General features: G+C 51.2%; 1 protein-coding gene and 2 long non-coding RNA genes across 5 annotated transcripts; 2 read left to right on the forward strand and 1 right to left on the reverse strand.

The window, feature by feature from the left end:
• The first annotated feature begins 791 nt into the window (after positions 1-791).
• On the forward strand, positions 792-3448 carry LOC131213547 (small lysine-rich protein 1). Of its 3 annotated transcripts, none has more exons than XM_058207611.1 (2): positions 792-1244; positions 3430-3448. In XM_058207611.1, the coding sequence occupies exon 1, from the start codon at positions 820-822 to the stop codon at positions 1186-1188; it is 369 nt and encodes a 122-aa protein (XP_058063594.1). In that variant the 5' UTR covers positions 792-819; the 3' UTR covers positions 1189-1244; positions 3430-3448. The 3 variants fall into 3 exon arrangements, with proteins under 3 accessions (XP_058063594.1, XP_058063591.1, XP_058063593.1); XM_058207608.1 differs by lacking the exon at positions 3430-3448 and adding an exon at positions 2341-2683; XM_058207610.1 differs by lacking the exon at positions 3430-3448 and adding an exon at positions 2357-2683.
• On the reverse strand, positions 2136-4257 carry LOC131213548 (uncharacterized). The gene is made up of 3 exons (XR_009156961.1): positions 2995-4257; positions 2725-2871; positions 2136-2603 (listed from the first exon to the last, which is right to left on the reverse strand). It is a non-coding gene; the product is annotated as an uncharacterized LOC131213548 (long non-coding RNA).
• A 440-nt stretch (positions 4258-4697) lies between these two features.
• LOC131213784 (uncharacterized) lies at positions 4698-5505 on the forward strand. Its single transcript, XR_009156976.1, has 3 exons — positions 4698-4863; positions 4929-5164; positions 5402-5505. It is a non-coding gene; the product is annotated as an uncharacterized LOC131213784 (long non-coding RNA).
• Positions 5506-11751: the final 6246 nt, after the last annotated feature.

The following is an 11751-nucleotide window of genomic DNA, read 5'->3' on the forward strand; positions in this document are numbered from 1 at the left end:
TTACATCGCGCCGCGAACCGATTAGGAGCCGCGGCCGATATCGGGAGCCGCGGCCGACCGACCGACCAACGTCGCCGACTCGGCCAACGGGTCTTCTGGGGCCCGCCGAGGGGAGGGGGAGGAGGGGGCAAAGTATACGTTAACGGCACGATAAAAACAAAACGGGGGAAAAAAATGGTATCCCTCCTGCCTCGACGCGACGCGGCTATATTTGATCAACTGCATCGCGTCGATCGGGGAGTTTCGATCGCCCTGGACGGTCCTGCAGCAGGCATTTGGCCATGATTTATTGGCCACACCGTGCAAACCACACCCCCCGCCCCGATCGCCGAATAATTTCCCCGACAGCAACCGACCGGGGTTGCTCCATAACGTTTGCTTTTGGCGTGCAGCTTCTTCGAGACCCGCATAAAATTGATTATTAAAAATTGATGTTGCGCTAAGAGCGTTATTAGGCGACGGGCGACGGCTCTTCAGCCGAGACCACCTACGAAGCGACGCTGTCCCGTCCGGTGGGCGGCCGCTCCTGTCCGCGGCTAGTTTGCTGCACCGAGCCGAGACTCCCTGGACGACGGCTGAGCCGAAGCGTGATGTGCGCACGCCCAACTGCACGTCGACCGGCGGTGGTGGTCAGGAGTCTGGGGTTTGTTGTGGCAACGCGCCTCAGCGCCAACTGGCTATCGTTGCCATAAGGCACGCTTCCGGTCTCGACGCGCTGTGTTGGATCGATACGGATCGGAACGCTGGTCACGCTCAGTATCGCCCGCGAGTCAGTATCGCCCGGAGGTCCGTCGACGGCTAGTGGACACCGCGCCGCGAATGGCGGGCAAGGCGAAAAAGAAAAAGTCCGGCAAAGAGCCGGCCGCCGGCGGTGGTGGTGGCGCCGGTGGCGGCGGAGGCGGCAGCGGCGGAGCGGCCACCGGGGCCAGCGGTGGGGCAGCGAAGGACGCGCCCGCTGCCGAAACCGAGGAGCCGGACGAAGACGACGGCGAAGCCAAGCCAAAGAAGGGCAAGGGCAAGAAGGGGAAGGGCAAGGGCGGCAAGTCGTCCAAGTTCCAGGGCGACATCTTCAACGAGGCGGCCATGGAGAACGCCTACTACATTTGCCACAACATCCAGGATGTGCTGAAGTCGCGGGGATTCGCCTGGCCCGAGGGCCAGAAGAAGAAGAAGAAGGGCAAAAAGTAGGCACCAGCGTGGGACACCCCCGGGGGACTCGCAACCGCCGTCCCAAAACCCACGGGGTAAGTGGTTTAGGCCCAACTCCGGACGCAATTGAACCGCGCGTATAGCGAGATGTGAGCCATTTCCGGCGAATGAGTGGCTGACATTTCTAGCCAGTTGTGACACATGCTGGCACACATGGATGAGCAGTAATGGAGCCGGACCCGGACCCGAAGACCGAACCTGGTCGAACGTGAACTGGACCTGGATTTGCTTACGGAGAGCTGTTGCCATCATCGCCCCGTAGCGCTGGCGTAATTAGCCCTATATCAACCCCATGGCAGTGTCAGTGTTGCCACGATTACCCGATTACTAACTGTTCGTTTATAAGGCTTCGTGCTGATGCTAATGCGATTCGTAATCGGGCCTGTTCCAGATGCAGGTTCCGCTCTGCGCTTCATTAGGCTCGAAGGCCCGGTTCGGACACTGTTCCGGTGCAGCGCAGGGTTCTGCTGCTGCTGCTGCTGCTGGCGCCTACCAGATGGTTTCCATGTGAGACAGCCTGCGTTGAAAAACGATGCGTTTGCGGTCGTTGCTTGTGCTCCGATTCCGACGGCGAAAGGAATCAAAACAGAACCAGAACCAGCATCGAGACATTACTGCTGGACGCCTACCGGACCGCATTTTATTTTTATTACAGTGGCTTCGAGCGCGGTACGGCTGCGGTCTACTATTTACAGCTCGCGGTTAAACACGGTGGGTTACAGTTACGAAAGATCACCAACTGAATGCTTAGTTGAATTTTTAAAAATGTTATGCTTCAACCGCTTTTCGAAGACGGCGGCATAATGAGCTAAATGCAAAATTATTACTTTCAAATGACAGTTGGTGATTAGATTCCGTGTACTGTTACGACCATGTATGAGGATTTGATAGCTACAAAACAAAACTTATTTATTTATTACAGCTAATTTAGCTAGCAAGGTTTCTACAATCTGCTCACCGTTAGTACGTGAAGTCTGTAGAAGGTTCTCTAGGGCAATCTAGGCAGTTCTAGGTGTTGATGCTCTCGTTTTTTGTTTTGGTTCAACTTTCGAACATTAATTTCCGAATGAGATGATCTTGGGCCTGCCTTGCAAGATCATAAAACTTTCCTGTATCCTTCCCCTTACTCAGGCCTAATTTTTCTCAGGTGGCAGCTCAGCAGTATCGCCAACAACGCAGCGTAGGAAGTATTAACATAAGCGCCATCGAGCCATCGCCGCTGGGCAATTCGGCGCAACATGCAGCCTCGACGTTATGGTTATGATTGGTGCAACAGCAACAACAGTAACATTCCAAGGTCGTCATTCTACGTGAGGACGGTGTGAAGGCCAGTTTGTCCCGTAGCAGGTCGGGCTCAGTCCCCTCCCGGGGTTGTTTCTGGAATCCGATCTGTGCTGCATTCAAGAGTGTTGAATAAAAACGTTTTTTTTAAAGCGACGATCCACGGAGCAGAAAACAAGTATATATATAAATATACATTATACAAAGTATACGTTGTTCGTGTATTCAACGTACCCAGCGTTCTTGATTGGTGGTATTTACAATCTGGGCGCAGCATGCAAATTGATGATAAGTAACGTTAAACCGGCACCGGAGTAACAACAGCACAACGGCGAAACAAGAACGGCAAACCGGGCCGAAGACCGAAACGCTAAACGCCAACTGAAAAACAAATAATATACAGAACAGAAAACAGTGGGGGGTACTAAAATGGAAATTGAAGAAGCCAAACGAGAGCTGCGCGCGCGCCCGCTCAGCCTCACGCAGGGCCATCATGGCACTTACCTAGGAGGAGTCGTCCGCCCGGGTATCCGAGGTCCGAGGGGTTCTGGTCCGAGCGACCGTTGCTGTTGTTGTTGTTGGGGTATTTAAAGGAATCTCTTTTGTTACTGTCAGTTAAAATTCCCAGCGTGATTTCTTGGCAACTCTGAGCGCTATCAGTCTGCAGGTTCACGTTGCGTTTCATCTCGATTTCCTTAATTTTTTTACTTTTTTTTTTAACATTTCATGTTTGGTTTTGTTATGGTTTGTTTCTTTTTGGCTCTTCTTTTTACTCGCTCCGATCGTTTTGTTCTAGTGTGTGTTTTATCATTTGAAAGTTTGATCTTCCATCTTCCTCGTTTTCGATACCCCATTGAACTTTCACAATATGATACAGCGCTCTCGTCTCATCGCGGTTTCTCCTTTTTTTTCTTTTTGTTGCCTTTTTGTAATTCCCAGCCATCAGCCGGAACATACGGTACGCCGCTTATCTCAGGTCCATCGCTTCTACCTACCAGCGGGGACCAGGGGACCTATGCCGGAGAGAACGATCCGCCGTATTATATGCACCGGCCTAATCGAAGACGTCAGTTCGCCGTAATCCGCTCCACGGAGGCAAAAGACGCGGCTCTCTCTCTGGTGGTGGTGTGTCTAACGAAGCCTGAAACCGAAACTGTCTTCGAGCGTGCATCATTATTTGTGGTCGTTAATTTTGTTTGTTTTTGTTTTTCGTTACTTTCCAGACCTTATTGCGGCTACCGGGCGTGCCGGGCCCGGGTGTCCCGGGTATAGGTAGCATGATATACTGACAGCCCGTGTGACTTATACACTTCTGATTGATTGCAAACCCGACCCGGCTTTCATTCCCGGCGTGCCGGATTCGTGTGGAGTGGTGCGGTGTGTGTGCCGCGCGCGCTGATATTTAATTTATTAGCCCATTAGATGGGGGTCGTACCGTTTGATTTGTGCTGGAAGTGATACAATCATCAATCATCCGATCTCTGTCCCCGGCTTAGGCTAAACCGGACCCGAGGCCGCTTCTGGACGCGCTGGTAGAGAATGACGGACCACGAAGAAAACTAGAAACCCGGGGTCGGGCCGGAAGGCCGGGGCTGCGGGATCTCGATCTCCTGAGGTGAGCTCGATCGCCGTGGTCGGAAGCGACTCCGTCCTCCATGTCTGGGCTGGCGTTGGTTTACTCCAGCTCCCGTACAACTTAATCCGAGGTTCTCGTAAGTCTGCCCCGCGACATGCGCACTTTAATTCGGAGGCCGATTGTGAGTCTGAACGCGAACTAGACTGTTTCACGCCGACGACGGGAATGAGCAGGTGTGTGCCCAGTGCACACACGGGTACTGAAGCCGAGAGTCGCAGTTACGGAGACACCTACACAAGTGACGGCGCTGATAACGCGATTTGCATCAATACGGTCAAATGTCATCCATCAAGCCCGACGCTAGCGGTGCATTGGTATTAATTTATCGCTGCCTCGTATTGGATTCGCTAGCCTTTGTGTGCCAGCCGGATGACACTCTTAGTACCAATCCACGCATCGCACCGCTCGGAACCTTTGGCATTTCCCGGGGCCCTATCGTCGTCGTCGTCGCGGATGGCGCGGATCATCATCACCAGCGCGCAGAACTGCGTCCCCTATTTCCGATAATCACAGCGCTCTGACGTTAGCACGGCGCCCTACCAACAAGTGCCTGGTGCCTGGATTTCGTGGTGTTGCATTTTCGTGGCCATAGGGCCATGCTTGTGTGTATGCGTGTGTGGCCTCAAAGTGCACATTGCACAGGGCACAAGAAGCTGGCGGCGCTGGCGCTGGCACCCAGGCAGGCAAGTCAGGCAGGCGCTTGCCACAACCAGCTGGCGGACGGGCGGGGCGGATATGTAATTACACCCTAATTTTTCAATCATCTCCTTTTCATGATCCCATAAATTATCTCCCTGCCAAGGTGCCTACCGTGTCCCCCGTGTGTGCGCGCGCTGAACGCGCCGAAAACCGTTGCTCCGGAGCCCCGAAGAAGTCTCCCGGCGGATCGGATGCTGTGGGGAAAACGCGAACGGAAGGATGAAATGTGTATTCAAATTTGTGTGGAGCCTTGGAGCCGAAAGCCCCGTCCCAGCCTGCGAAGGATACTGCGTTTCTCGAGACTCGAGACGCGCAAGTCTGGTCACCGTCGAGACCAAGGTAAACAAAATTGGTTTCCCTTGCATAGCCCTTGCACCCCACAGGCGCTCTGCCCTGCTTGCGTCTGTTTGCTCATAAAATGCTGCTTGTTTGCACACCACCACCACCACCGGCAACAGCAGCAGCAGCAGCAGCAGCCTCCACAACTGTTGAGGAAATGGACACGCATGCGATGCGTGGCGTTTAGTTTGTCGGATTTTTTGGTCCTCACTTTTTTTCTTTTTTCTTTTTTGATAGGGTGGTGAGTTCGGAGCCCGAGCCCCCCGAAGGGCACTGCAAGCTGTCGAGAGCGAGATCCGCAGCATCCTCCAGGGGTGATCCAGCGCATCCAGAAATCACGGAGCCTGGCGCTGGCGTGGTAGCTCTTTCGTCGCGTTAGACTTCGTGTGGTGCGCCTTCGCCTTCGAGGGGCGCGCTCTGCCTTGCCGTTCCGAGTGATTCAAATTATGAAACTTCAGGTGCCCGTAGTCAGTGTTTGCACTGACGAACGGTTGCCGTACATTTGTTGCTATTCCTTACTCGAATGGTAAAACTTACCGGACCATAAAGGAGCATACAGTGAAGGGGTAAATTTAGACCTCAAGTGCCATGGGTAACCAGTGCCAGTAGAGTATGATTGGTTTTCTGACGTCCATCAGCTTGGTGCGCCATCTGTCGATGGGTTTGGGCAATCTTGACTTGTTGAACGCACTACTAAATCCGCACACCAGCTTTTAGTTTTATAGCAATAGTCATTTACCGATTTGAAGCTATTGCTGTTGTCATCCGTGTCCTGATTGTTTAGAAAGAACCCGCAAGAAGTCGCAAGTTTTCATGTTCCATTAGACCATTAGACCACAAAAAGTGGTTGACCTCGAAAAGCTGCTTTCTGTGCTGGGACACCGGTGCACCTTGCAGCTCCCCTACACATACATACACCCAGGCTAATGCTTTCGGGACCGGTGACACTTTCGGTGTCCTGTCGAACGATCCGTTTATGCCCGGCATGGAAACCCTGATCGGCGGCGGCGGTCTTGACGGAACTGCAGCCGTCATCGGTTGCCGGACGCGAAAAAATTTACATTCAATTCTCCGACCAACGGAACGTTTGGTTTTTGGGGCTTTTGCGGTCCGCGCGCCAACGCTTAAGATCGGTTCCTTTTCGTCGGTTCGGTTCCGTTTTCGTTGTCCCTTTCTCTGTTTGCCTTGAGGTGTTTTTTCCCCCTTTCTTTTTGCGATTATTATGCTATATTACCGCCACACAATTGAAAACTAAAGCCCCTTTTGATGAGGATGAATCTGTGATTAAATCTATTGGTTTTGTGTTTTCTTTTTCGCTTTCGGTATTTTCTTTTTCCCTCGGTTGGTTAAGCTCGCCAGCTCTTTCCACAAGACGCGTTCCGCTCGAACGCAGCGTGCATTTTTATACGCGGATGTTCCACGCGTGTTGCAGTTGGCCAATTTTCGGTTATTCACTTTTCGTCGTGTATCGCGATGTTTGTTTTTTGCTGGTTTTTTGCTCGTCGTGGTTCGTTTCCCTCTCTGTCTCTCTCTCGTACTTTCTCTCTCTCTTTTCACGCGTTCTGATCCTTCGTTTTTCGCTTTCGTTCTCTTCCCTGTTCCCACTTGTTTGTTTTGTTTTGTTTCGTTTTGGCTGTGGCGCTCTTCTCCAGCTTTTTCTTGCTTCTTTCTTTCCAATCTGACACGAGGGACGCGACTCTTCTAGAAAGGGTTCAGCGCGCAGCAGCACACGGCAGACGGGAGAGTGGTAAGTTCGGTTCGACAGTGCTTCTGGCTTCGTTTAGTCATAACGAGGGAAAACACCTCTTTTCATCTGCTTAGGTAACCCCCAACAGATCCACGCTTCGGCTCCCCCCGGCCACGCAGCGGGTGGTCCACTGGTGCGCAGGACTTGACGTAACTCCGGTCTATCGGTGCGGTTGAATGAAGTAATGCGACCTGCGGCCTGCCGGTGCCCGCAGTGCCCAGAAGTTTGTGTCGCAGGACATGACTGGATGTGTGATGGATCTCGGCTCGTTGATTCCGCAAATCTGTTCGGTATGGTGTGGTATTTTCTCGCAGAAAGGTTTAGAATCGCCGGCGTAGCACCCTCTGCTGCCAGAAAATGGCAATCCAATACCGTTTTTTAGTTGTATCAAATGCTAGAACTAGATGCCGGATAATGTCTGCGGATTAAATGTGACCTAGAAAATAATCAGAGGAGGTTGAGTAGCATTTGTTCACAGATAAACCTTGAAACAAGTGGTTCGTCCGTAGATCGTAATTCATCTCTACGCTGATCAACGCTAGTACCGCTGACGTCAGTTCGAACCCGTTGACTGTGGACTCAACGAGTACAGCTCCGTTATTGCCGTTTACTTACGAATGGGATAGCTGACACAAACACGAATTGATGCGAAATTGAAGACTAAAATCCGGCAGTTCTTCTCCATGTACCTGGACAACATACTCGATCTTGCAGTTTTCTAGTTAGAATGAAATTTTCTACATAGAAAGGTAGTGTACGCTCTAATGAATGACTGCGGCTGATGCTATTTGTATTTGCTTTTGATAATCGTCACAACGATCCCGGGTCCTAGTCCTCGTCCAGTAATGCGCATCCTAGTTGAGACCCAAACGTGCGAGGTTGCCCAATATGGGCAATTTCTTCCTTGTTTTATGTGTGTGGATGGGATGAAACGCCACGTTGGGAGGGAGAACTACTAAATCCCCAACCCGCATCCCCAGCGCAACCCTGTCAGCTTCATCTTCGCACGGCTCCTTCGTTTTCCGAAGGAGCTCGGTTCGGCTTTCCGAAGGCGCTGCGGCGCGCGTTGGCCGCGATGGCCGCGATTGGAAAACGCCGCGCGTTCGTGAAGGAGCCCTACAGCGATGACAAAGTACTGCGGCCATGGTGCGCATGTTCCGGAAATTTTTATTTATTTCTTACAACTTTCATTTGCTCACTTTGCTTTCTTGTAGTTTCGGTATTCTCGCTCGTTCGGCGCCGCGTGCGCGTTTGCGGCGGCGGCGGCAGTTTTCCTTTCGTTATGGCGCGCAAACCAAATTGCGAAAAACAGCCCGGCACTGGCGCTTCGGCGGTCATAGTACCGCGCTATATTTACCGCGGCTCTCGTATCCCGGACCGGTGCACACGGCGCAGTCGGACCAATCCGTGGCGGCTCCGTCGCGTTTGATCTGGTCGGCCGATGAAATTAAATCCCCAACTCGCGAGGGCCCGGGGTAGGCCGGTGAACGGTGGTAGTAGAGGCGACCATGGACCTTCAGGGAGGATAATATTGTAAAAAGACATTACGTTCGACAAACGGGATGATTATTATTTTCATTTAAACTTGCACGCGGCGCGGCGCCGCATCGTGCCGTTCGTTCGTTCGTTCTGTCCCCGCCGAACGGACTGAGAGGAATTATTATTATTTGTTATTATTATCCTGTTATTTTTCTACATATCGCAGAGAGCCGTCGAACGGTCCGACCGAACAACAGCACCGCACTCGCGAGCGGTTTTCTTTGAACATATTTTAAATATTGGTTTTGGATTGTGGCTCGTCCTTAGATGCACCGGAATCATCGGTTTCTATGCGAACGGCATATCAACCGGAGTGCAGAACATGAAGTCGGTTCTGTCCGTTCTTACAATAATAATAATAATAATGACAACAGTAATAATAATAATAAATTGATTTCGATTAACTTCATAAGTAGCATGAACATGGGGTTCATACACCGGCAGAGGGCCTGATGGGACTTTCCAAAATCTGCAAAATCGATATTTATCGAACTAGAAATGCTCACCGTTTCCATTTGATAATTACAAACTATTTTGTAGCATATGCATTTTGTTTGCATTTGTGCCGACTTTGCCGACTTTTCGTTTCCCCTGCCATGCCCTGTTCTTGCCTGAACGTCTCATTCGATTCCATAGTCCTCGGCTAGGTCCTCGGTTGCCAAAGTGTTACCGACTGTTGCGGGCACACGCGCCACCAAATGCTACACTGGCAATGGGTTTTCGAGCAAATTAGAACCAGATTTTTCGCAGCTTCCCCGGTGACGAGACGTGCGCCTCCCAGAAGTGTCGCAGCACTCCGGGGGTTTCGGGCGAGCAGCCACCACCTGTCTGGGGTTTTATGGGCCGTGTTGCTAAACTTTGGTGGCGATCGTCGCCCTCGTCAAATTAAGCCACCGAATGATCTTTATAGCACCAGGCTTGACACCACAGTCGTCTGCTGAATTGTATGTGACTTCCCTGGTTTTGGTCGAACGCGTAATCTTCAACGATTTTATTATCCGTGTGCACGATTCTGTATGTGTCTGTACTACTGTGGCCAAAAATAACGATAGTTTGCTGCTAATTCCAGCTATACATTGTGACAATAAAGTATCCGGAAATTTGTGATATAAAAAAAATGCTTCATTCGATTTTCGAATATTTTGTGGTGTTAGATTGCTACACATGTCAGTGACTGATGGTGAAAAGGCCATTCGGCCATTTTAAATTATCACTTAATCTTTTACAGCTGCTTCATTGTGCTCGTGTCTTGGCCCATCGGCGATTTTTTTCTCTTCCAAAAAAGTGGATGGCAAGGAATCTATATCAAATTTTGTGTAGAAAACGAAATTAAGAGCGCGGACGCATTCAAAATGTTGACTGTGGCTAATGGTGAAGCTATTAAGACCAAAAACAGTGCTTATCAGTGGTTCAAAAATTTCTCAGAGGGCCGAGAAGATGTAAACGTCGAAAAGCAAAGTTTGGTCGAATGTGAACAGTTTCGCTTACAGTTTTCTTCAATTACAGGGTCGTAGTGCCACATGAGTTGTTGCCGATAGATAGAACGGCCAATAACGAATATTACCTGAAAAAATCGAAAATCAAAAAAAGGATTTTTTTTAAATCACAAATTCCCGGTACTTATTGGACAGAATGTAAATGTATAAACTTGTGTCAATGTCTTTTTCTAGTTTTCAAACATAAGCCGCAAAGTCCGGCTTCTTCTTCCGGGTACAGCATTCAATAAGTGCTTCGTTTCGGTTCGCTATCGCTTCTATAGATGCTTCATGGTGCTAAGTCAGGCGAATAGGCGTAGATTGCAGAGACATCACGGTTTTGGCACCGACATCGACAGTTCAATTTTCTGAGCCCCGAAAACAGTCACTCAAACTGTGGATTCCCCGCTGATCCTTTCGATAATCAAACCAGGTCAGTGAGATCTCGGCCTGGAACCTTTTGGGTAGCCGAAATTTCATTCGGCACACACAATTTTAAGGGAACTCCCTTGTTGTTGAACAGTTTCTAACATGCACTTTTCTAACTTTTTAAAATTCCCATTCAAAGCACCGCTCGCTCGGCGTGGCCTATTTCAATACTCGGCGCTTTCTTCACTTCCTGCGTTTGTTTATCCTGCTCGATAGAATTCTGGTCTGGCCCGCGCAAAACGCTGTTGGAGCGATGAGAAGTGCGCAAAAAATGCACAGCTTCAGCTCCTGTAGGCTGCGTCCTCCGGGGTCCAACCAGCGCCGCTCGCCGAGGGCAGCCAGGTGTCGGGCGAAAGGGGGTCTGGTTCGACGGAAGACCTCGACGACAACGACGACGACGACGACGACACTTGCGGGCCAGGAGCGGACGGCGAGGACCGAGAAGACCGACGGTAATTTATACGCATATACGAATGCGCGAAAAGGGGAACAACCGGGGCACCGCCACCGAAAAACGCACCTCGAGTGCATCCGGTCAAGAATTATGACCGCCAAGATAAGATTCATCGTATCCTGCCGGACGACGACGGCGACCGCGACCAGCGAACCGCGAACCGCGAAACAACAGAAAAAAAAGTTAAGGAATAAAACACGGGAATTCAACACGGGCAACGCTCGCCCGGACGAGAGGCCCGAGGCGTGTGCAGGGCGGCCCGGGGCGGCCTCCTTGGGGCGCAGCCGAGCTGCATCGCATGCTGCCTCTCTAATCTTGCCCATATCGGCCGGTGGCCCGGGGGTCCCCGGAGTCTCGGAGACGGGACTTGCGGGGCGCGCGTTATCTAATACAACTGCCTGTCCCAAATGGATTTTTGCCCGTTGCGTGGAGCGAGTCCTGCGACGACGACGACGGCGGCGGCGTGACGTGTTTCCAGCGCCGCACATCCCCATGTGCATATGTCCGAGTGGCCAGCAGCCGGAGACTGATTGCTCGCCGTCTCGGCAGGGCAGCGAGGCGGAAGGGTCCTCGGTCCTGCGCGGTCGCCACGATCGATGGTCGTGCCGGTCGGGCCGACAAACGGCTGAACTGTCGCAATTCCTTAGACAGAGATAAATTATCAATAACGGATGAGAAACCTACAAGGCAGAGCGCGGACGGACGGAGCGGGCGGGAGACGTGAGAGAGGGAGAGCGAGAGCGAGAGGGAGAGCGAGAGCGAATCAGCAGGATCAGAAAGCCGAACCGTGTCCGTTCGATGGAAAACGGTGCATCGCAATGTGAGGTACGTTACGTTGAGGTACGAATATATAAATATAAATTAAACATATAACGGACAATAATACTATGCTAGGTTGTTTATTAAATTCGGGGCTTCGGTAAGAAAAACACATTTTTATGGT

Source organism: Anopheles bellator, chromosome X (assembly GCF_943735745.2).
Source record: "Anopheles bellator chromosome X, idAnoBellAS_SP24_06.2, whole genome shotgun sequence".
In the NCBI taxonomy this organism is placed as follows: Eukaryota; Metazoa; Arthropoda; class Insecta; order Diptera; family Culicidae; genus Anopheles; species Anopheles bellator.

What these genes read in the sequence shown, in the direction of transcription:
- LOC131213547 (XM_058207611.1), top strand. Translation starts at nt 820, where the DNA reads ATGGCGGGCAAGGCGAAAAAGAAAAAGTCCGGCAAAGAGCCGGCCGCC.